This window comes from Rana temporaria, chromosome 8 (genome assembly GCF_905171775.1).
Source record: "Rana temporaria chromosome 8, aRanTem1.1, whole genome shotgun sequence".
Lineage (NCBI taxonomy): Eukaryota > Metazoa > Chordata > Amphibia > Anura > Ranidae > Rana > Rana temporaria.
The window spans coordinates 73,392,320-73,412,302 of NC_053496.1; the positions used below are offsets into that span (position 1 = coordinate 73,392,320).

The window sequence follows — 19,983 nt, forward strand, 5'->3', positions numbered from 1 at the left end:
TAGCTCTCTTCTCAACCCAGGTTCCATTGAACCCCAGGGTTACTCCAGAGGTTGCTAAAGGTTATTTGAGCTATGGCTGCTTGACCTCCCAGTTGATGGTGCCTTCATAGTTCCAGGGCCAATGCACTTGGCAAAGCCAGCAGCATGATACCAATGATCATTTTAGCTGTCTGTAAGGGTTGCATTCTTCCTTCTTACCACCAATGTAAGGGACATTTTTCCCATTGACCTCTGATCAATTGGTTTTAGTAAGGGGGTTTATCTAGGGTAAAAAAAGTTAAGAACAGATGAACTAGAGCCTCTGCCATACCTCCACCTAGGGTGCAATTTTTTTAAATAGAAAACAGGATAACAGGATCATCTGATCTGATTTTAGAAGACACTTGTATGGCCTTTTCACAATGAAAAGTTATATGTAAAGTTTTTTTAAAGCATCTATAGGGTGGGGGCAGTGGTGGGGTGGGGGTACGATCTTCACTGAAATATGTCTATATGCTGTTGCCTTGACTTCCTCTCTAAAACTGGAATTTTTATATTGAAAGAGGCTTTTCTATCTATCCAATACCCCCTTTAACCTCTTGATAAAAATAGTTAAAGTGCCACATCCTACAAAATGCAGGGTTACATGCTGTCATTCACCGCGCTGGAGACTCTTCCCACTTGTCGATGTGGATGACATTAAGGCTACAGATAAAAATATCAAACGGACCCCTGCTGTTTGAATCATCTTATATCCCTTTATTCTATACATGACAAAATCTATCATATATATCATTCTGAAAAGTGGAACACACAAGATTGTTGTGGTATATGTAGGTGGATTTGCTTTCTGGCATAGCTTTGCCCAGGACCATCCAGTAGTATTGTGTAGTGCCATACATTGTTGTTATGCTGTGTTGTGGTTTATCTCTGTTTTTATCATTTATTATTATCCTACAAATCTGCACAAACTGTATTTATTATGACAATGTCCCACTCCCCACGCTATGTTTAGAGTATTATTGCAGTATTTTTTTCAATCTATTTGCTTTGTAGAAATGAACTGAAGCAGAACTCCAAACGGCTAAACCAAACCTTAAATACATATATTTGAACTGTTTAACGACCAAAAAAATAAGTCACTCTTGCAGTTCACATAATGGAATGAAAATGGCACTACCATTCATCATTGCAGCTCTGCAGTATCTTTGTTCTATCCCCCTCCCCCCTAAAAACATCACACTTGACGGTAAATAAACATCAGAACGCAAGTGATCTACCACTCTCCTAAACGTTTCCCTAATGTGTAAATAACCTGTACACTCTAGACTGAATGCACTGTGCAATGTAATGGTACTTGATTGGCTCACAGTGCAGAGTCTCCCATTTTCTGGTGTGCAGAGGAAAATTAATATAAATATGTTTTTGCGTAATTATTTTAGTAATATTTAAAATCCCCTGTAATTATTTCTGAATTAATCCAAAGTTGAATAAAGGGTTTTTATAATTGCCTAGAGTTCTGTGTTACATGTTGCAGCAATTACATCTGTTACTTTATGTATAATAATTATTTTCATTACAGAGTGAGGCCTATAAAGTGAAAACCAAGAAGGAAGTCCGACATGTTGAGAAGAAAAGTTTTTCATAATACCATAGTGCTTAAGGTTAGTGTTATATAAACCTTGGTAACAGGATACTGATTGTCCTAATTGTCATTCAGTGAATGTGGGTGTAACTTGGGGGGAGGCTTATGGTGGAGCAGAGGCCTGGCCTAACCCTTTCAGTGCATCACTATATTTGCACTATAAAAAAGTGAAACTAAAGCGCTAGCCAATACTAACAAAGTGAGGAATGAAAATTGTGAATAAATAGTGATAAAATTAATGCTGCTCAAATCTAAATTGTGTTAACAACAAAAAATTGGATGAATATAAAGTGAATGATGAGCGCAAAAAATGATAAATGGTGCACATATACATACAACCTGGTGTATAACGATAAGGGTATATTGATCACCTAAATGAGAAAATACCTCATAAACCACAAAAAAATATATTTGCACTGATGAGCCACTTTTTTCCCCAATAGAAAAACTGAAAAGTGTAAAAACTGATATTGTTTGTCTCATTTAGGCTCTGTTCACACTGCTCTGACTTGGGATCCGACATGTGAGACCCTTAAGTCGCATGACATCCCATGTTAGTCGTAAACTGCTGGAAGAAAAAAAACATTTTTGCAAACAAAACTTTCAATAAATTGAGCATTGATTAAAAAAAAAAAACATAAAAGTGCATCTTTAACTTTGTTGTTTTAACCATTTGCTGACGGCCGTACGACTTTGTACGGCCTCAGCGCGGCTCCCAATCTCTAACAGGCCGTCTTTTTACGGCCGCCCCTTTGCACGTTCCCCGCGCGCGCTCCCGAGCGCGCAGCGGGGAACTGCTGTGCTGGCCGTGTCCCTTGGACACAGCCAGTCACAGATCGCCGTGAACGGCCAATCGGAGCGGCCGTTTCCTAGGCGATCTGTGCGGCCAATGAGAGATGATCTCATATGTTTACATATGAGATCATCTCTCATTCCCGGCTCTCGCAGACAGCGGTGCTGTCAGGGGAGAGAGGAGACGGATCTGTGTCTCTTGTACATAGAGACACAGATCGGTCACCCCCCCCCAGTCACCCCCCTTCCCCCACAGTTAGAACACTAATTAGGGTACACATTTAACCCCTTCCTCACCCCCTAGTGTTAACCCCTTCCCTGCCAGTCACATTTATACAGTAATTAGTGCATATTTATAGCACTGATTGCAGTATAAATGTGAATGGCGCCAAAAATGTGTCAAAAGTGTCCGATGTGTCCGCCATAACGTCGCAGTCCCAATAAAAATCGCAGATCGCCGCCATTACTAGTAAAAAAAAATAATAATAATTCTGTCCCTTATTTTGTAGGCGCTATAACTTTTGCGCAAACCAGTCGCTTATTGCGATTTTTTTTTTTTTTTACTAAAAATATGTAGAATACGTATCGGCCTAGACTGAGGATAAAAAAAAACGTAAAAAAAAATTGAGCTATTTATTATAGCAACAAGTAAAAAAATGTTTTTTTTTTTCAAAATTGTCGCTCTATTTTTGTTTATAGCGCAAAAAATAAAATTTGCAGAGGTGATCAAATACCACCAAAAGAAAGCTCTATTTGTGGGGAAAAAAGGACGTTAATTTTGTTTGGGAGCCACGTCGCACGACCGCGCAATTGTCAGTTAAAGCGACGCAGTGCCGAATCGCAAAAAGTCCTCTGGTCAGGAAGGGGTTTAAGTGCCCAGTAAGGAAGTGGTTAAAGACTGCATTGCCACTCAAAAAAAAGGTCTACCAGATCCATGTGCACTAAAACCACATTTTAAAAAGTGGTATTATGTGTTGCCTATTTATTTTTTTCTATGCAATTTACTGGAATGAAATGCAGGGATTCAATCATCCTACAGAGACATCAGATAATTTTGACTGCTGCCTGCAATCAAACAAAGAAAACAAAATGTGTGTTGTATCTTAGCCAGATGCCGAGATATTATCAACACGCCTTCAGTAATTCAGCTGCCAATTTAGCTGCCTGGACTCCAAAATGTTGGAAGTGTGATTATCTGTATCAGTCAGACCCATTCTCTGCTATTTAAAGAAGTAGCAGCCTCAGATAATTTTTTTCAGGTTTTGGATAGAGTAGGGGAGGGTAAGAACCTCTGTAGGGTTGCTATTGATACAAAAAGGTGCCTTAATATATCCTCAAGGGGGACAAAGACAGCAATTAAAACATGAGAGAGGTAATAGCTGTTCTTGACTGTCCAAAAGGAAAAAACTTTTTGTTGATTTCAACAGGTTTAAAACCTATTTGTGGCCAAAAGCTTTCCACTACCAAACGGGTCTCAACCGGTGTCAGTCTGCCCCAGTCTGCTCTTTAGAGTGAGTTGCAGGAGAACTAACACTGGGAGTCACTGTGACAATACATATTAAATACATCTTAATAAAATTTCCACAACAGTATACACTCCTGCCTCTAAACTCCTGTAAATGCATGGACATATACCGTATTTGCCGGCAGATAAGGCGACCAGGCGTTTAAGACGACCCCCTAATTTTCCAGCTAAAATTTTGGTTTTGGGATATACTCGCCGTATAAGACGATCCCCTTCCTACTAGTCTGTCTGGAAGCTGAGGGGTAGCCGGAACAACCGCTGACAGGAATCTCACTGTCCCATACATGCCTCACTGTGCCATTGCATGCCTCAATGTGCCATGGCATACCTAACTGTGCTCATTGCATACCTAACTGTGCTCATTGCATACCTCACTGTGCCATGGCATACCTCACTGTGCTCATTGCATACCTCACTGTGCCATTGCATACCTCATTGTACCATTGCATACCTTGACTATCCCATACCTTATCCCTGTATGCAGAGTCAGTCAGACTGTGGGCGTCCATCAAAAGCCGCGCCTCCTCTTCGTGCTGTTTCGTGATAGACAGAACACTCAGTTTCCCAGCAGAGCCTGTGTTCGGTGTTCTGCCTATCACGGATGTCCTTTCGTCCGAAGGCCAAGGATGAGAAGACATTCATTATAGGCGGAACACTGAACAGAGGCTCTGCTTTTTAAGAACAAAGGGTCGTCTTATACGTCGGAAAATACGGTAGGTTACCATAGTGGGGCTGTTAGAGGCAGAAAAAAAAGTCAAACACTGTGTGTGTGCATGAGGCCTAAGAGAGTTTCCTATCACATTCTGTCTTGAGAGCAAGTGCTGGGAACTTTTCCAATAAGGACACAGTCAGCAAAAAATGTTTAAAAAATAAAACAGAGGTTTTAACCCTTTTCCTGTTATTTAACCACTTTACTACTGGCCGCCGTCAATTGACGGCGGCAAGATAGCTCTGTTGTTCTGAGAGGACGTCATATGATGTCCTCGTCTTGAAAAGCCACTAGGGGGCGTGCGCGTGCCGCCCCCAGCATGTGCACCCGCCGCGTTAGTGGGGACCCCGATGTGCGTGCCCGGCGGCCGCGATGGCCACCGGGCACCCGCGATTGCCCAGTAACTGAGTAGGACCGTGGATCTCTGTGTGTAAACACAGAGATCCACGTCCTGTCAGAGAGAGGAGACCAATGCTGTGTCCCTTGTACATAGGGACACAGATCGGTCACCTCCCCCAGTCAGTCCCCTCCCCCTACAGTTAGAATCACTCACTAGGGTACACATTTAACTCCTTGATCGCCCCCTAGTATTAACCCCTTCCCTGCCAGTCACATTTACACAGTAATCAGTGCATATTTTTAGCACTGTTCGCTGTATAAATGTGAATGGTCCCAAAATAGTGTCAAAAGTGTCCGATGTGTCCGCCACAATGTCACAGTCACGATAAAAATCACTGATCGCCACCATTACTAGTAAAACAAATTAAAAAAATAAAAATGCTATAAATCTATTCCCTATTTTGTAGCCGCTCTAACTTTTGCGCAAACCAATCAATATAGGCTTATTGCGATTTTTTTTACCAAAAATGTAGAAGAATACATATTGGCCAAAGCTGAGGAAAAAAAATAGTTTTTTTTATATATTTTTGTGGATATTTATTATAGCAAAAAGTAAAAAAAATATATATTTTTTTTTAAATTGTCGCTCTTCTTTTGTTTATAGCGAAAAAAATAAAAACCGCAGAGGTGATCAAATACCACCAATAGAAAGCTCTATTTGTGGGGGGAAAATGATTAAAATTTCATTTGGGTAAAGTGTAGCATGACCGCACAATTATCATTCAAATTTTGACAGCGCTGAAAGCTGAAAAATGGCTTGGGCAGGAAGGGGGTGAAAGTGCCTGGTGTGGGGTGGTTAAAGTGGTTTTAAAGGCTCAAAGGTAAAAAACCTTCTGTGTGCAGCGCCCCCCCAAGCCTCCTCTGAGGCCCCATACACACGGGAGGATTTATCCGCGGATACGGTCCAGCCGACCGTTTCCGCGGTAAATCCTCTCGAGGATTTCAGCGGATTTCCATGCGATGGAGTGTACTCACCATCGCATTGAAATCCGCGCCGAAATCCTCTGGCGATGACGTGTCGCGCCGTCGCCGCGATTATGACGCGGTGACGGGCGCGACGCTGTCATATAAGGAATTCCACGCATGCGTCGAATCATTACGACGCATGCGGGGATCCCTTCAGACGGATGGATCCGGTGAGTCTATACAGACCAGCTGATCCATCCGTTGGGATGGATTCCAGCGGATAGATTTGTTTAGCATGTCAGCAAATATTTGATCTGCTGGAATCCATCCCAGGGGATAAATATCCGCGGAAACAGATCCGCTGGAGTGTACACACCATAGGATCTATCCGCTGAAACCCATTCGCTGGGATTTTTCAGCGGATGGATTCTATCGTGTGTATGGGGCCTTATACTCATCTGAGCTCCCTCTTGATCCAGCAATGTGCACACAAGCTGAGCTTCTCCTGGGTCTCTCATTCCTCATTGGTTGAGACAGCAGTGGGAGCCATTGGCTACTGTCAATCACAGCTAGTGAGCCAAAGAGGAGAGAGCAGAGGATGGGGCTCTGTGTGTATTATGGATGCATAGAGCGGGGCTCAGGAGCGAGCACGCAACAGTGCCCTCAGAACAAGCGCACTGCTATTGGGGAACTGGCTGAAGAGGAGAAGCCAGGAGTGCTGGCAGGGGACCCAAAAAGAGGAGGATTGGGGCAGACAGGTAAGTATGGCATGTTTTTTTTTTTTTTTTTTATGAATGTTTAATGTCACTTTAAGGGTACTAAGGTTAAACTAAAATGTTACTATTTTTTTTCCCCTTAGGATCGATGGTTACTGCCAGTATTCTGAAGACACTTTCAGAAGAACAGAAATTTTAGTGAAAATCACTGAAAACAGTGTGTTTGCTGCTTCCACACATTAACCGCATGGGTTTTTTTAATGCAAGAAACCTTTATTTTAGCATGAGCCAATTAAACTGAGCATGGAAAAATCACCTTTCATTCAGACGGGGTCAAGGAGTGTGCAGTTTACAATGCAGTGTATATATATATAAGATACCATGCTGGTCTGGTCATCAATCCAAGCATCGGGAGATCCCTGCAACACTATCCAAGAAGATGACATTGGTTGGACTTGTGGAAGACCTATAATAATCACTAAATAAGCAACAGTTCGCCTTATTTTATCTGAACCCTAAAAGTCGGGGTCTAAAAATGCTCTTTTCTTTTATAAATCATCAATTGCTGTAAATAAGTGACACTTGTATAAAATTCTAACAAGACTACAGTTCATGTTAATAACGCATCGATCGGATGTCGCTCACACATTCATAAATCCAGATAGACATCTAGTAAGACTTCACAGATGGGTCAGTATACTGGGTGCGTCTTCACAAAATCTTGTATATTATCAACTAAAATATTTGTATATGGAAAAAAAAAAAAACACAACCAAGCGGATTTTACACAATTTCTTTAATTCTGCTGCAAACGTAAATAGTACACGGGAAAAAAAATAAAATACGGGAACGTTGGCAGTCCCGGGACATTTAATATTTTGGTGCATGTATCTCTCTCACCTTGATTTGAATTCAGGATTTTATTTTCAACTTTGCAAAGGTTACACTAAACAGGAATCAAACGACATTATAGCTCTTCTTTACACAAAGCCCTTTATTTAATCTTGTCGCTGTTGCCAATATACTTTCATGAACTTTGAAGAGAAATAAAATAATATATTCTACAGTTGTGCATAGTGATAGGCACTAACTGTATTGCTTTGACGAAGGTTGGGCTTGTGGCTTAAGAGGTGACCCTGTGCTTGGGCAAAGCACAAGCAACTGAAAAGGAGCAAATAGATCTTAGGCAAGCAGCACGATGTAAAGTCTTTACTGTATTGTGTACTGGCTATAAGATGTAGACTCTTTTCAGTCAAGCCGATCATCTGTATTCATTCTAGCAGTGTAATATTAGGTTGTTAATGCTGCTGTGTTTTAAAGGGCATTTTTATTTGGGTTTTGGTGAAATCTTTTTATTTGTTGATTCTCTTCATATGGAAACAGCATTCATTGATAATAGCTCTAATAACAATGTATGAAATCAAAACACTGGATGATCTAGTTGATTATTTAAAACAACAAAAAAATAAATTGTGTTTAAAACTGCTTTGCGTTTTTTTTTTTAGAGTTGCAAAGTAACAGATCAGATGGGTAGCCCTCTCACCCCGCTGCTGATGATTACCTTCCCTGCTCGCCCCTGTGCTTCTGTTTGTCTGCTGAAGCCTCAACAAAATTCCTGTGTAAGAGCCCTTTCACACTGGTTGGTTTTTGCAGCGTTTTTGCGGTAAAAGTAGCGCTATTAAAACGCTCATAAAACGCTCCAAAAACGACCCTCTCCATTGAAATTAATTGAAAACGCTGTAAAAACGCAGTAAAATCGCCGTAAAAACGCAGTAAAATAGCGGTGTTTTACCGCTATTTTAACGCTGCGCTATAGGCGTTTCCAGTGTGAAAGGGCTCTTAATTCGGTTTGTTTCTAGGTCACGTGACAGCACCTGGACCTGGCCATTGGCAAACCAGTGTTGACTTGTAGGAGGTAGGAAAGTAGGAAAGAAAGTCACATGCTTACTGATACCTGGAAGTACTGGGTATGTCACAAGGGGTGGCAGGAAGTGTATGGAAGGTAAGTAGAAGGGGAAGTAGTAGACCATCCAGTGAACATGTTACTTGCCCTGAATGAGCAAAGTACAATTTTATTGGAAGAAAAAAAATAGGGAGAACACCACTCTCTCATAAGGTAATGGGACTTTAACCGAATGACGGCTACAGCGCGGACCCAATGCCGGGAGGACGTCAATAGACGTCCTCCCCTTTGCGCGCTCCCCACGCGCTGTGATCACTGAGTCACTGAGAGTCGGGTAATCACGGATCCGAGTCCCGGCCCCTTACCACGTGATCAGCTGTCAGACAATAACGGCTGATCACGTGATGTAAACAAAAGCCGGTAATCTTTTTTTTTTTTCTCCTTATGCTGACAGTGTAGGGGGGAAAAAAGCTGATCGACGGCTTGTGTGAAAGGGACATCGGTCCCAAGAGGAAGGAGGCACATCTGCCTCGTGTGCCAGCAGTAACCTCTGCCAGTACCCCCTGCTAGTGGCACCTGCAAGTGCCCACAAGTGGCACCTATCAATGCCCAAGAGTGCCACCTATCAATGCCCACAAGTGCCACCTATCAATGCCCACCAGTGCCACCTATCAATGCCACCTAGCAGTGTTGCCTATTAGTGCCCATCACTGCCACCCATCAGTGCCACCTATCAATGCCACCTTTTAGTGCCACTACTCAGTGCCCACCAGTGCCACCTATCAATGCCCTTCAGTGCCACCTCTCAGTGTCACCTCTTTGTGCCCATCAGTGCCGCCTATCAATGCCCACCAGTGCAGCCTATCAGTGCCCACCAGTGCCGCCTTATCGCAGAGGTGATCAAAATGCCAACAAAAGAAAGCTCTATTTGTGGTGAAAAAATTACAAAATTTTCATTTGGGTACAGTGTTGTATGACCGCGCATATGTCATTCAAAGTGCATCAGCGCTGAAAGATGAAAATTGATCTGGGCAGGAGGGGGGTTTAAGTGCCCAGTAAGAAAGTGGTTAACGCATATGTCACTGCCACTTAGATAGTAATATTAGTAACATTAGGCCATATAGAACATTGGCCAATGTTCTACATGGCCTAATGTTACTATCAAATGTTATGCTATTGTATACTTTGTAATACATTTTGATTTTATCATGATTTACTTCGTATGTGCTTACCTCAGTGGCAGTGACATATCCGTTAAAGTCCTATCACCTTACGAGAGAGTGGTAAAATCAGTTTGTAAATGTCATAAAACATGCTTGTTATACTCACTTTGGAACCTAAGGGGTTAATCCTCTGCATTGTGTAAAAAGGCTGTTTGAACCCATCTGCTCTGAGACATTCCACATTCCACTGTCTCCAAAAAATAACCTGATATTTTCAGGGCCAGGGGACAGGCTGACCATGCTCAGTTTGGTGTGTATTGCTAGAGAGTTTTGTTTTGTTTTCTTGGGAGAGTGCATGTCATCAGCACATGGCCAATCAGCACTGTCCAGACAGAGGGTCAGGGGTCCTGCATTCTTCTAGGACAATCGTGGGAGAAAAAAAAAACTCCTCCTATAAGCTTTAACCAGACACTAATAGAAGTCACAAGACTGCTATATACTGCTGATGAAAAAGGGTATTTAGCAGTTTATATTTACTAAAATAATTGCATTTCCATGTTCTGTGTACTGTGGGATTTCAGATATAGTGAATGCAGGTCCTGGGTTTAGTAACACCTTAAGACAGCTTAAAATTTCAGTAATTCCTAGGTCCCATTTGGGGAGGATTTCTCTCACTTTACTGTCTCGATGATAATGGTCACCAAGACTGGAAACAAAAGATTTTTTTTTTCCCATGGGTACACATACAATAGTTAAAACACTATATATATATATTATTATTATTTTTCCAGCAGAGCAGAGGAGGATTTATTGCTAGCTGCGTGTCTGCTGACAAGTTTCCCCTTATTTCTTGTCCTACAGGAAATGGGGAGACAAACAGCCATTAAAGCGGATGTCCGCTGAAAAAAAAAATATTAAAAATCAGCAGCTACAAATACTGCAGCTGCTGACTTAATATCGGCACACTTACCTGTCCTGGAGTCCAGCGCCGTCCGCAGCATAGGACGAGCCATCGCTGATCACTCTGCTGTCCTCCCGCTATCCTCGGTGAGGGAACCGCTGCCCGGTTCCCTATGGCGCATGCGTGAGTTGCGTTGCACCTGCTGATTGGCTCCCGCTGTGCTCTGGGAGTCGACTGTTCCCAGAACACAACGGGGGGAGGACGGGAGGTGACGTCCTGCCCGCAGTCTGCCCGCAGACTGTGGCCGGTAGTAGGTGCAAATACCTGTCTTTAGACAGGTATCTGCACCCCCCTCCCCCTGAAAGGTGTCAAATGTGACACCAGAGGGGGGAGGGTTCCGATCAGCGGGCGTTCCACTTTAGGGTGGAGCTCCGCTTTAAGACTTGTAAGGGTTTCTAACTGTTCTGCTTTCATGCAAAAACTTTTTTTACACTATGTAGTGTATGTCCAGCTAAAACTTTTTGTTTTTTGTATTTTGTTAGGTTTTTTTTTTTAAATATATATAAAACTGTATTTTTCTGGCATATTTTCTCCATTGGTCTAATAATCCACATAATGTAGTTATAGATGTTTTTAAGGTCATAACGTCGGGCAGAACTTTTTTTTTTCAGTTTTAGTCTATGTTACACTAGTGCAGATGCCTCAATTGTATTGTTGTGGATTCACAGTAAACAGAATAGGACAGGGAAAACACAAAAGAACGAAACAAAGAGAACACAGGCAATGAAATGAGCAAAATTCCTGGTGTCACAGTGTCCCTAAGATAACCCATATAGCTCATTGTATATTGATGACCAGTATCTATGACAACAACATTCAAAGCCAAGAGACAAGTGCAGGTTACAGGCTGTTCTGGAACATCCCTCAGAGAGATACAATGGGGTTGATTTACTAAAGGCAAATAGACTGCTCACTTTGCAAAGTGCTTAATAAATTAGCAAAACCTCTGCTGACTTCCATTATCCAACCATGTGCAAGCAAAAAATTTTTTTTTTTTTTATTTTCCTTGCATGTGATTGGGTACTTTTTGCAAAAGTGAAGCTTTTCCTCATTTACTAAGCTCTGGAGCAACTGCAGTCTTTTTGCCTTTTGTAAATAAACCCCAATGTGTCAAAAGTACCATCATTACTGCCCAAATATACATGAATAATGCAACCAAATTATACTACATATTTGTCTTTAGTATACAGGGTTGTTCTGTGGTAATACAGTAAATATACATACAATAAAACCTTGGTTTGCGAGCATAATTCGTTCCAGAAACATGCTTCTAATCCAAAGCACTTGTTTATCAAAGCATTTTTTTACAGGGTATACAAGAGAAGAGAGGCACTTCTAAGTGTAGCAATAAGTTGCTAAATGTTGTACCTTCATTAAATGTAACCATATTGCTATACTAAGGCCTCTTTCACACTGGGCGGATCAGTAATGATCCGCCCCGTGCACCTCTGCTTGCTCAGCGGGGATCGCTCCGTTGATCCCCGCTGAGCCGGCGTATGACAGGGCGGTCCCCGCACACTGTGCAGGGACCGCCCTGTCTTTTCTCCGCTCCCCCCTATGGGGGGATCGGATGAACACGGACCTCATGTCCGTGTTCACCCGATCCGATCCGGCAGATGGAAGGAAAAGTAGGTTTTTCCTCCGTCACACTTTGGTGGATTGGAGCGGGTCGGATGGCAGCGGGCATGTCACCGCTGACATCCGCGGCTCTATAGAGGAGCACGGAGCGCCCGTACAGGTCCGCAAAAAAAACTGACAGACGGACCTGTATGGGCGCTCAGTGTGAAAGAGCCCTGAGGCCTCGTACACACGACTGAGTTTCTCAGCAAAAAACAGCAAGAAACTTGCTGGGAGATATTTTTTTGCAGAGGAAACCGGTCGCGTGTACATTTTCGTCGAGGAAACTGTCGAGAAATTTGACGAGCCAAAAAGAGAGCAAGTTCTCTATTTCCTCGACGGGAGTATCAAATTGGCTCGTCGAGTTCCTGGTCGGGCTTGTTTCCGACGAGAAACTCGAGCGTGTGTATGCTAAGAAACCCGCGCTTGCTCAGAATAAAGTATGAGACGGGAGTAAAAGTAGCGTTTGTAATAGAGATAACACATTTTTCAAGCTGTAACAGACTGAAAAGTGCAAATCGTCTCTTAACAAACTTTTACTTAACACGCAAACACATGAGATTAGCAAAACCAGCCCCAAGAGTTGTGCCAGTGGAATCGAACTTCCCCTGCCGTTGTATGTGTTGTACGTCACCGCGTTTGAGAACAAGGAGATTTTGTCTTGACAGTGTGTACGCAAAGCAAGCTTGTCCAGTTCCTCGACAAGCCTAACAAGGAACTCGTCGAGTTCCTCGGCCGTGGCTTCAGAGTCTCCTCTCTTCTTTTTTATACTCAGTTGTGACATGACGCTACTCTTATATGAAGACATCGCTTGTATATCAAGGCAAAAATTATTAAAACATTTTGCTTGTCTTGCAAAATGCTCTCAAACCAAGTTACTCTCAAACCAAGGTTTTACTGTATTCATTAAAATTAGAAAGATATGGGGGCTGCTGACCTTTTTCTGTGAATTCTTGTTGCCTGTACGTTATAATCATCTACTGACTTCAATGAAAAGCCTCTGACAAGTATGATGCCTTATCTGCATGCTTGTTTGGGGTCAGTGATTGTTCCAAAGACGTGAAAGAGGTTTTAATTGTTCTTGAATCTATCCAAAAAAAAAAAGATTAATTGTACATAACAGGACAGCTAGAACAGCCCATAAATAAGTCTTTTTTTTCCGTTCAATCAGGTTAAAGCAATGCCCCCATCCACACACACTCAATGTAGATGGGGAAATCCTCCCTGCTAGTCTATTGTATTCTGACAACAGGGAGACTTCTCCGCTACCAGAATACACTGATTATCATTTAGAGGTAATAGCTAGTGGCACTGATCAAGCATGGAAAATCCAACTGAGCAATTCCCTGCCGTATATACTCGAGTATAAGCCGACCCGAATAGAAATGAAAAACTAAGAGGGTGTGACTTTAAATTAGGCGCAAGGCCAGGGATGGACTGGCCATTGGGACTACAGGGAGTTTCCCGGTGGGCCGATGGCTCAGTGGGCCGGCTTCAATGACAGCAGACCGCCGCCCTCTCCGCTCCTTTGTCTCTCCCTTCCCGCAGCGCTCACCTCCTCTCCCTCCCCGCAGCGCTCACCTGGGGGGAGCAGAGAAGCAGGGGGAGGAGCAGGGGGGAGGGGACAGACAGCTGACTCAACAGCTATGGCCTGGGAGTTTCTCACTTCTGCCTAATCTTGTCCCATAAGGGGGGCACCGAACTGATTCTTTGCCCTGGGTAAAATAATGTCTAGCTTCCCCACTGGTACTGCCTATAAGAGTACCAGTACCAGACATTCTACTCTAATAAAGTAGAATGGCTAGTGGCTAGTGAAGGGGGAGAGGGGGCTTGGGTGGCCGAGGGGGGGGGGGGGTGCGGGAGTTGTCCGGGCGTCATGGGACAGACCTGTCAAAGTGGGCCAGTCTGGATGAAGTCCAGGGCCAAATTTTTTTTGTCCCAGTCCAGCCCTGCGCAAGGCATAAAGCCAAGCACTTTCACCCCCAATATTTAGAACAAAGAAGGACAAAGGTGGGACTTTAATTGAGGCATGCACCCCAGGAGATTAACGATGACAATTGAATATGGCAGGTAACTGATCCAGTAGAACTAAACACATAACATGAAAGCATTGCATAACAACAATAGACAGTCAGTTATTTAATAGTGTAAAAATATAATAGATACAATAATAGCATGATAACCCTGGTACAATAGTCAACGAATTTGATATTGCATAAATCCCAACAATTCATAGTATCAATAATAGAGATAAAATAACATGATTAGTTCATACTAGAAACAATAAAAATAAGCCAATTCATTGGAACGTGTCTCCATGATATATGAATAAAATAATAATAATATATATCATGGAGACACGTTCCAATGAATTGGCTTCTTTTTATTGTTTCTAGTATGAACTAATCATGTCATCGTTAATCTCCTGGGGTGCATGCCTCAATTAAAGTCCCACCTTTGTCCTTCTTTGTTCGACCCGAATATAAGCCGAGACACCTAATTTTACAACAAAAAAACTGGGAAAACGTATTGACTCAAGTATAGCCTAGGGTGTCCATCTTCATGCCTCACTGTGTCCATGTCCATGCCTCACTGTGCCCATGCCTCACTGTGCCCGGATTTGAAAAATTGGTGTTTTCCAGCCGTACGTCCCCCAGACAACACACTCTGCACACTTGTAGAGGAGAAATGGGGCTACATGTGTGCCAAGTTCCAGGTCCAGGGGACCTTTGACCAGCCAGTACCGGGTCCCCAAAATCAACAGAGAAATTACCATTTAACATGGGAGTCTATGGAAGGGGTGCCTGGCTTTGAAAAATCGGTGCTCCCCGGCCCTAGGTCCTCTGGACAACAATCTTTGCACTCTTATAGAGGAAGAGTGGGGCTACATGTGTGCCAAGTTTGGGGTCCAGAGGACCTACGGCCGGCCGGTTCCCGGGTCCCCAAAGTCCGGGAGATCAGGCGCAAAAAGGTGACTCGAGTATAAGCCGAGGGGGGCATTTTCAGCACACAAAAAAATGTGCTGGAAAAACTTGGCTTATACTCGAGTATATACGGTAAGTATATATTCCTAACTCAAAAAAATACATTCTTTTGCTGTCAGACTCCTCCAAATCTCCAAATCCCCTTTTTTGCTACTGTAACCTACGGCTATGTTAGTTCTCTAGGTTCCCACCGTATGAAGGAATGTAGCTATCCTTTCTTGCCTGCTCCCACTATGGACCATGGACCATGGGATGTGTAGTGTGCACATTACCCCAAAAAGGAAAGTCTTCTAACTTTGTTCCTTTAAGCCAAGTAACTGATTAAATAGAGGCTACAAAACAACTAATAGTAATTGTATTTTGGATGCATTATGTCCCATAGATTTCCATGCTATCTGTTGATCTGAAATCCGATTTCATCCTTTCTCTCCTTTTTTTTTTTACAAGAAAATTAAAGCCTACAATTATGTTGTCAAGCTTTGTCTCCTTATGTAATTATACCTAATGCCATGGTTGCTTCTATAGGTTTTACAACAATTTTACAAGCTGGGTTTATTGTTGGTTTGATTACCATAAAAGTCATTTTAAATGTATTTTTAAAATCCATATGATCTGTAAAGCCAGGCTGGTGTCATTCCACTCGCTTGCAATAAATCCAATAATCAAAAAGAACTCCCACTGTAAGTAAATAATAAAAACGTCTAATTCGTCTCTGTAATGCTGTAGATTAAGGCAATACTTAAATACCCACATATTATGTTGATTATTACAATTATGCAAGCAGACACTGCTGTCCAGAAGGCTTTGCTGCTTTTGTACTGTAGAGTACCATTATATGGGCCTGACGGAGCAGCTGGTGGTCGGCTTTTACTAGATCAACAATTACAAAAAGAATCCTTTGATCCGAGAAGCTCAGTTTAAATGGGAGCTGCTGTGTGTTTTCCAAGTATTTATTTTGCTAATAATGTAAATTATATTTCATAGTTTTCTTCATTTTACATGCTTCCTGTGTCCGGTTTAATTACAATATTTTATATCCAGATATATAACACACATACAGTTGTGCTCAAAAGTTTATATAACTTGCACAGTTTAGGAGATATTGGGGTAGATTCAGGTAGGGAGCGCGTATTTGTGTGCGGGCGTAACGTATCCTATGTACGCTACGCCTCCACAACGTTGACAGGCAAGTGCAGTATTCACAAAGCAAAGTTGCGGCGGCGTAGCGTAAATAGGCCGAAATTGGCGAATTAGGCGAAAGCCTGCCTAATTCAAATGTGGAACATGTGGGCGTGTTTTATGTTAATTTATTGTGACCCCACGTAAATGACGCTTTTTACGAACGGCGCATGCGCCGTCCGTGAAAGTATCCAAGTGCGCATGCTCCAAATTAACCCGCAAAAAGCCAATGCTTTCGACGTGAACGTAAATGACGCACAGCCTTATTCGCGAATGACTTACGTAATCGACGGAAAATTCAACGCTGGCCCGACGTCCATACTTAAAGCGGTTGTAAACCTGCATCAAATTTTTTATTTTTTTTCCTCCTGTAAGGCAAAAGTCATAATGAGCTAATATGCACCGCATATTAGCTCATTATGAAATACTTACCTCGGAACGAGGTGTGTAGCACTTACCTGGTCCACGCCGAGCGAGATTTCATCTTGCCTCGGCGTGTCTTCCGGGTATCGCCGCTCCAGCCCTGTGATTGGCTGGAGCGGCGATGACATCACTCCCGAGCGTGCGCGCGGGAAATTTTAAACTCGGCATGGTCCGGCGGTCCTTTGGCCGTAGATCCCCCCTGCGCATGCGCCGCGGCGCATTGCGAGGGGAATATCTCCTAAACCGTGCAGGTAAAAGTAAAAGAAGTGGGTTTACAACCACTTTAACATTGGCTGCGCCTCATATAGCAGGGGTAACTTTACGCCGGAAAAAGCCTTACGTAAACGGCGTATCTGTACTGCGACGTCCGGGCGTACGTTCGTGAATAGGCGTATCTAGCTGATTTACATATTCTAGGCGTAAATCAGCGTACACGCCCCTAGCGGCCAGCGTAAATATGCAGTTAAGATACGACGGCGTAGGAGACTTACGCTGGTCGTATCTTAGACAAATTCTGGCGTATCTGATTCTTTGAATCAGGCGCCAAGATACGACGCCTCACACTCAGAGATACGACGGCGTATCTGGAGATACGCCGTCGTATCTCCTACCTGAATCTGGCCCATTCACTGTATCTGCATGTGCCGTCGTCATTGGCACATGCACACTGAAGAAATGGCCTGCTAATGCCGTTTCTTCTGTAGCCATACCGTGAAAAAAACTCCGGCAGACATGTCGCTGTTCACAGCGGTGTGCGGCAACCGCAGCAACAGCTTGGATCTAAGGTAGGTATTTCATAATGAGCTAATATGTGATGCATACTAGCTCATTATACCTTTGTCTTGCAGGGGGATTTTTATTTATTTCTTCAGAGTTTACAACCACTTTTAGCCCTGGTTCATGCTGCTGCGTTTTGACATGTGATTTGACTTGTCAAATCGGCGGCATTTGCCGGCAATGACACTGTCCTAATCGGCGCGACGCCGCATCTGCAACTCTGCACCGATTTCAAAAAGTCGTTTCTGTACTACTTTTTGCGATTTCGACCCGCGATTTACATTGACATCTGTGCAGAAACCTGCACAGATGTCTCTGTAATTGCGTCTGAAATCGGGACTGCCAGCGGGAGTGAAATGGTGTGATTTCAGATGAACTCGCACGGCTTCACTCCCGCAGCCCAGTGTGAACCTGGGCTAAGTGATTGTTTTCTGCTACCACAGGCCACTCAACGAGTTTGTCAGCAATGGATTTCAGACTATCCCATAATGGCTGCCTCAATTTACCTCTATGGGATACCTAAAGAAATGAGAGGAACATGTACCAGCCTGTGGAGTGCATGACAATAGAGGGAGGAATATTCTGTAGCATAGTCCGGGAGGAAGGAGATTAGTGAGAGAAGTTATTGGAAGAGGGTAGATGAAAGAGACTTCAGGGAGACATGCTGCTGGAACCTTAAAATATATATTGTCTGTTAAATATACAATTGAAAGCATTTTATTACAATATAAACAAATAAATAGCTCTTTATCCGGCCAGAAATCTTATGAGCTAATAAACTCACTTGCTCTCTGCTTATGAAGTTAGCATTGTTTCCTGTGAACATTGTTTCCTGCTATCGCCATAAACTACAAAACACCTCCCTCTATTATGGAGAAGGTACGGAGCTCCTATGTAGTCCTAAATGTAGTCATAACACACTCCCTTTCCTAGGGTGACAACACCGCTCAGTATGGTTGTCACGCTAGAACAGGACGTTTGTTAATGGCAGGATTAGCAGGATAAAATAAATAGAAAGAAAAGTGCAAAAAAAGAAAACTAATGCAGCTACCACATCTAGCGACCGGTAAGCTGCAAAAAATTTTGTTGAATTTTTGTTCTTGGGTTTAAAAGGTACAATTGTAAAGGCACATTTTTTTTTCCTAAATAGCTTCCTTTACCTTAGTGCAGGAGAGTCAGGATGCCCACTAACACACAGCTCCTTTCTCTATCTGCAACGTAGAGAGCGTCCTGACTCTCCTGTAGTCCAAGGGAGGGGGCGAGCACGACACTCCACACCAGGGAGAAAGCCTCGCATTACTGTGTGGAGTTACAGACAGAAGAACAGGAAGTGAGGATTTCTCAGAAAAAATAAGGACATTTAAAAGCGAAATGGAAGGATGAGGTAAGTGAAGGAGGACTGCACTAAGGTAAAGGAAGCTATTTAGGAAAACAAATTGTACCTTTACAACCCCTTTAACCTCCCTGGCGGTATCCCCGAGCGTGACTCGGGGTGGGTTTTCCATGCCAGGATCGGTATCCCCGAGTCACGCTCGGGGTATCTGTGCAGAGTGTGCAGCGGCGCGGCTTACCTGCTTGTTGAATCCACAGACAAGTAACTTACCTTGTCCCTGGATCCTGCGATGCATCCCCGCTGTGTGAGCGAGCCGGTCCTTGCTCGATTCACAGTGTCCCCGTGTGCCGCCGATCTCCGTTCCCTGCGACGTTACGACGCACGGGAGCGGAGAACGGCGCCAAATTCAAAAAAGTAAACAAACACATTACATACAGTATACTGTAATCTTATAGATTACAGTACTGTATGTAAAAAATACACACCCCTCTTGTCCCTAGTGGTCTGCCCTGTGCCCTACATGTACTTTTATATAATAAAAACTGTTCTTTCTGTCTGCAAACTGTAGATTGTCCATAGCAACCAAAAGTGTCCCTTTATGTCAAAAATGGTTTTAGAGCAGCTAGAAAACAGCGATAATAAATTATAATCACTTGCAGAATTGTGCGATAGCGATTTGTGGGGAAATTCGTCATAAAAAAATAAAAGTAATGACAGCGACAATTCTGCAACTGAGCAAATTTCAGTGATTTTGAGTTGATTACATTATTGAATAATTTTTATTATAATTATATTATTATTTGTTATAATTATTTATAATTATTTATTATATTATAATTTATAATTTTGTTTTTAAAAAAAAATCACACCCGGAATGCCTACTAGACTCTTGTTTGGTCAGATTTAAATGAGTTATTCCTAAGAATTGCAGGCCTACAGTATAAAACGCCAAATTTCCTTGCAAAATAATTG

At 42.8% G+C, this 19,983-nt stretch overlaps 1 protein-coding gene across 27 annotated transcripts in view; it reads left to right on the forward strand.

The window, feature by feature from the left end:
- ANK3 (ankyrin 3) overlaps positions 1-8,156 on the forward strand; it is a 391,181-nt gene extending 383,025 nt beyond the window's left edge. For all 27 annotated transcript variants that reach the window (XM_040362006.1, XM_040362007.1, XM_040362028.1 and 24 more), the window contains 2 exons: positions 1,562-1,643; positions 6,815-8,156. In XM_040362006.1, coding sequence (XP_040217940.1) covers positions 1,562-1,627 — 66 coding nt within the window. In that variant the 3' untranslated portion in view covers positions 1,628-1,643; positions 6,815-8,156. The remainder of the gene's footprint in view (positions 1-1,561; positions 1,644-6,814) is intronic.
- Positions 8,157-19,983: the final 11,827 nt, after the last annotated feature.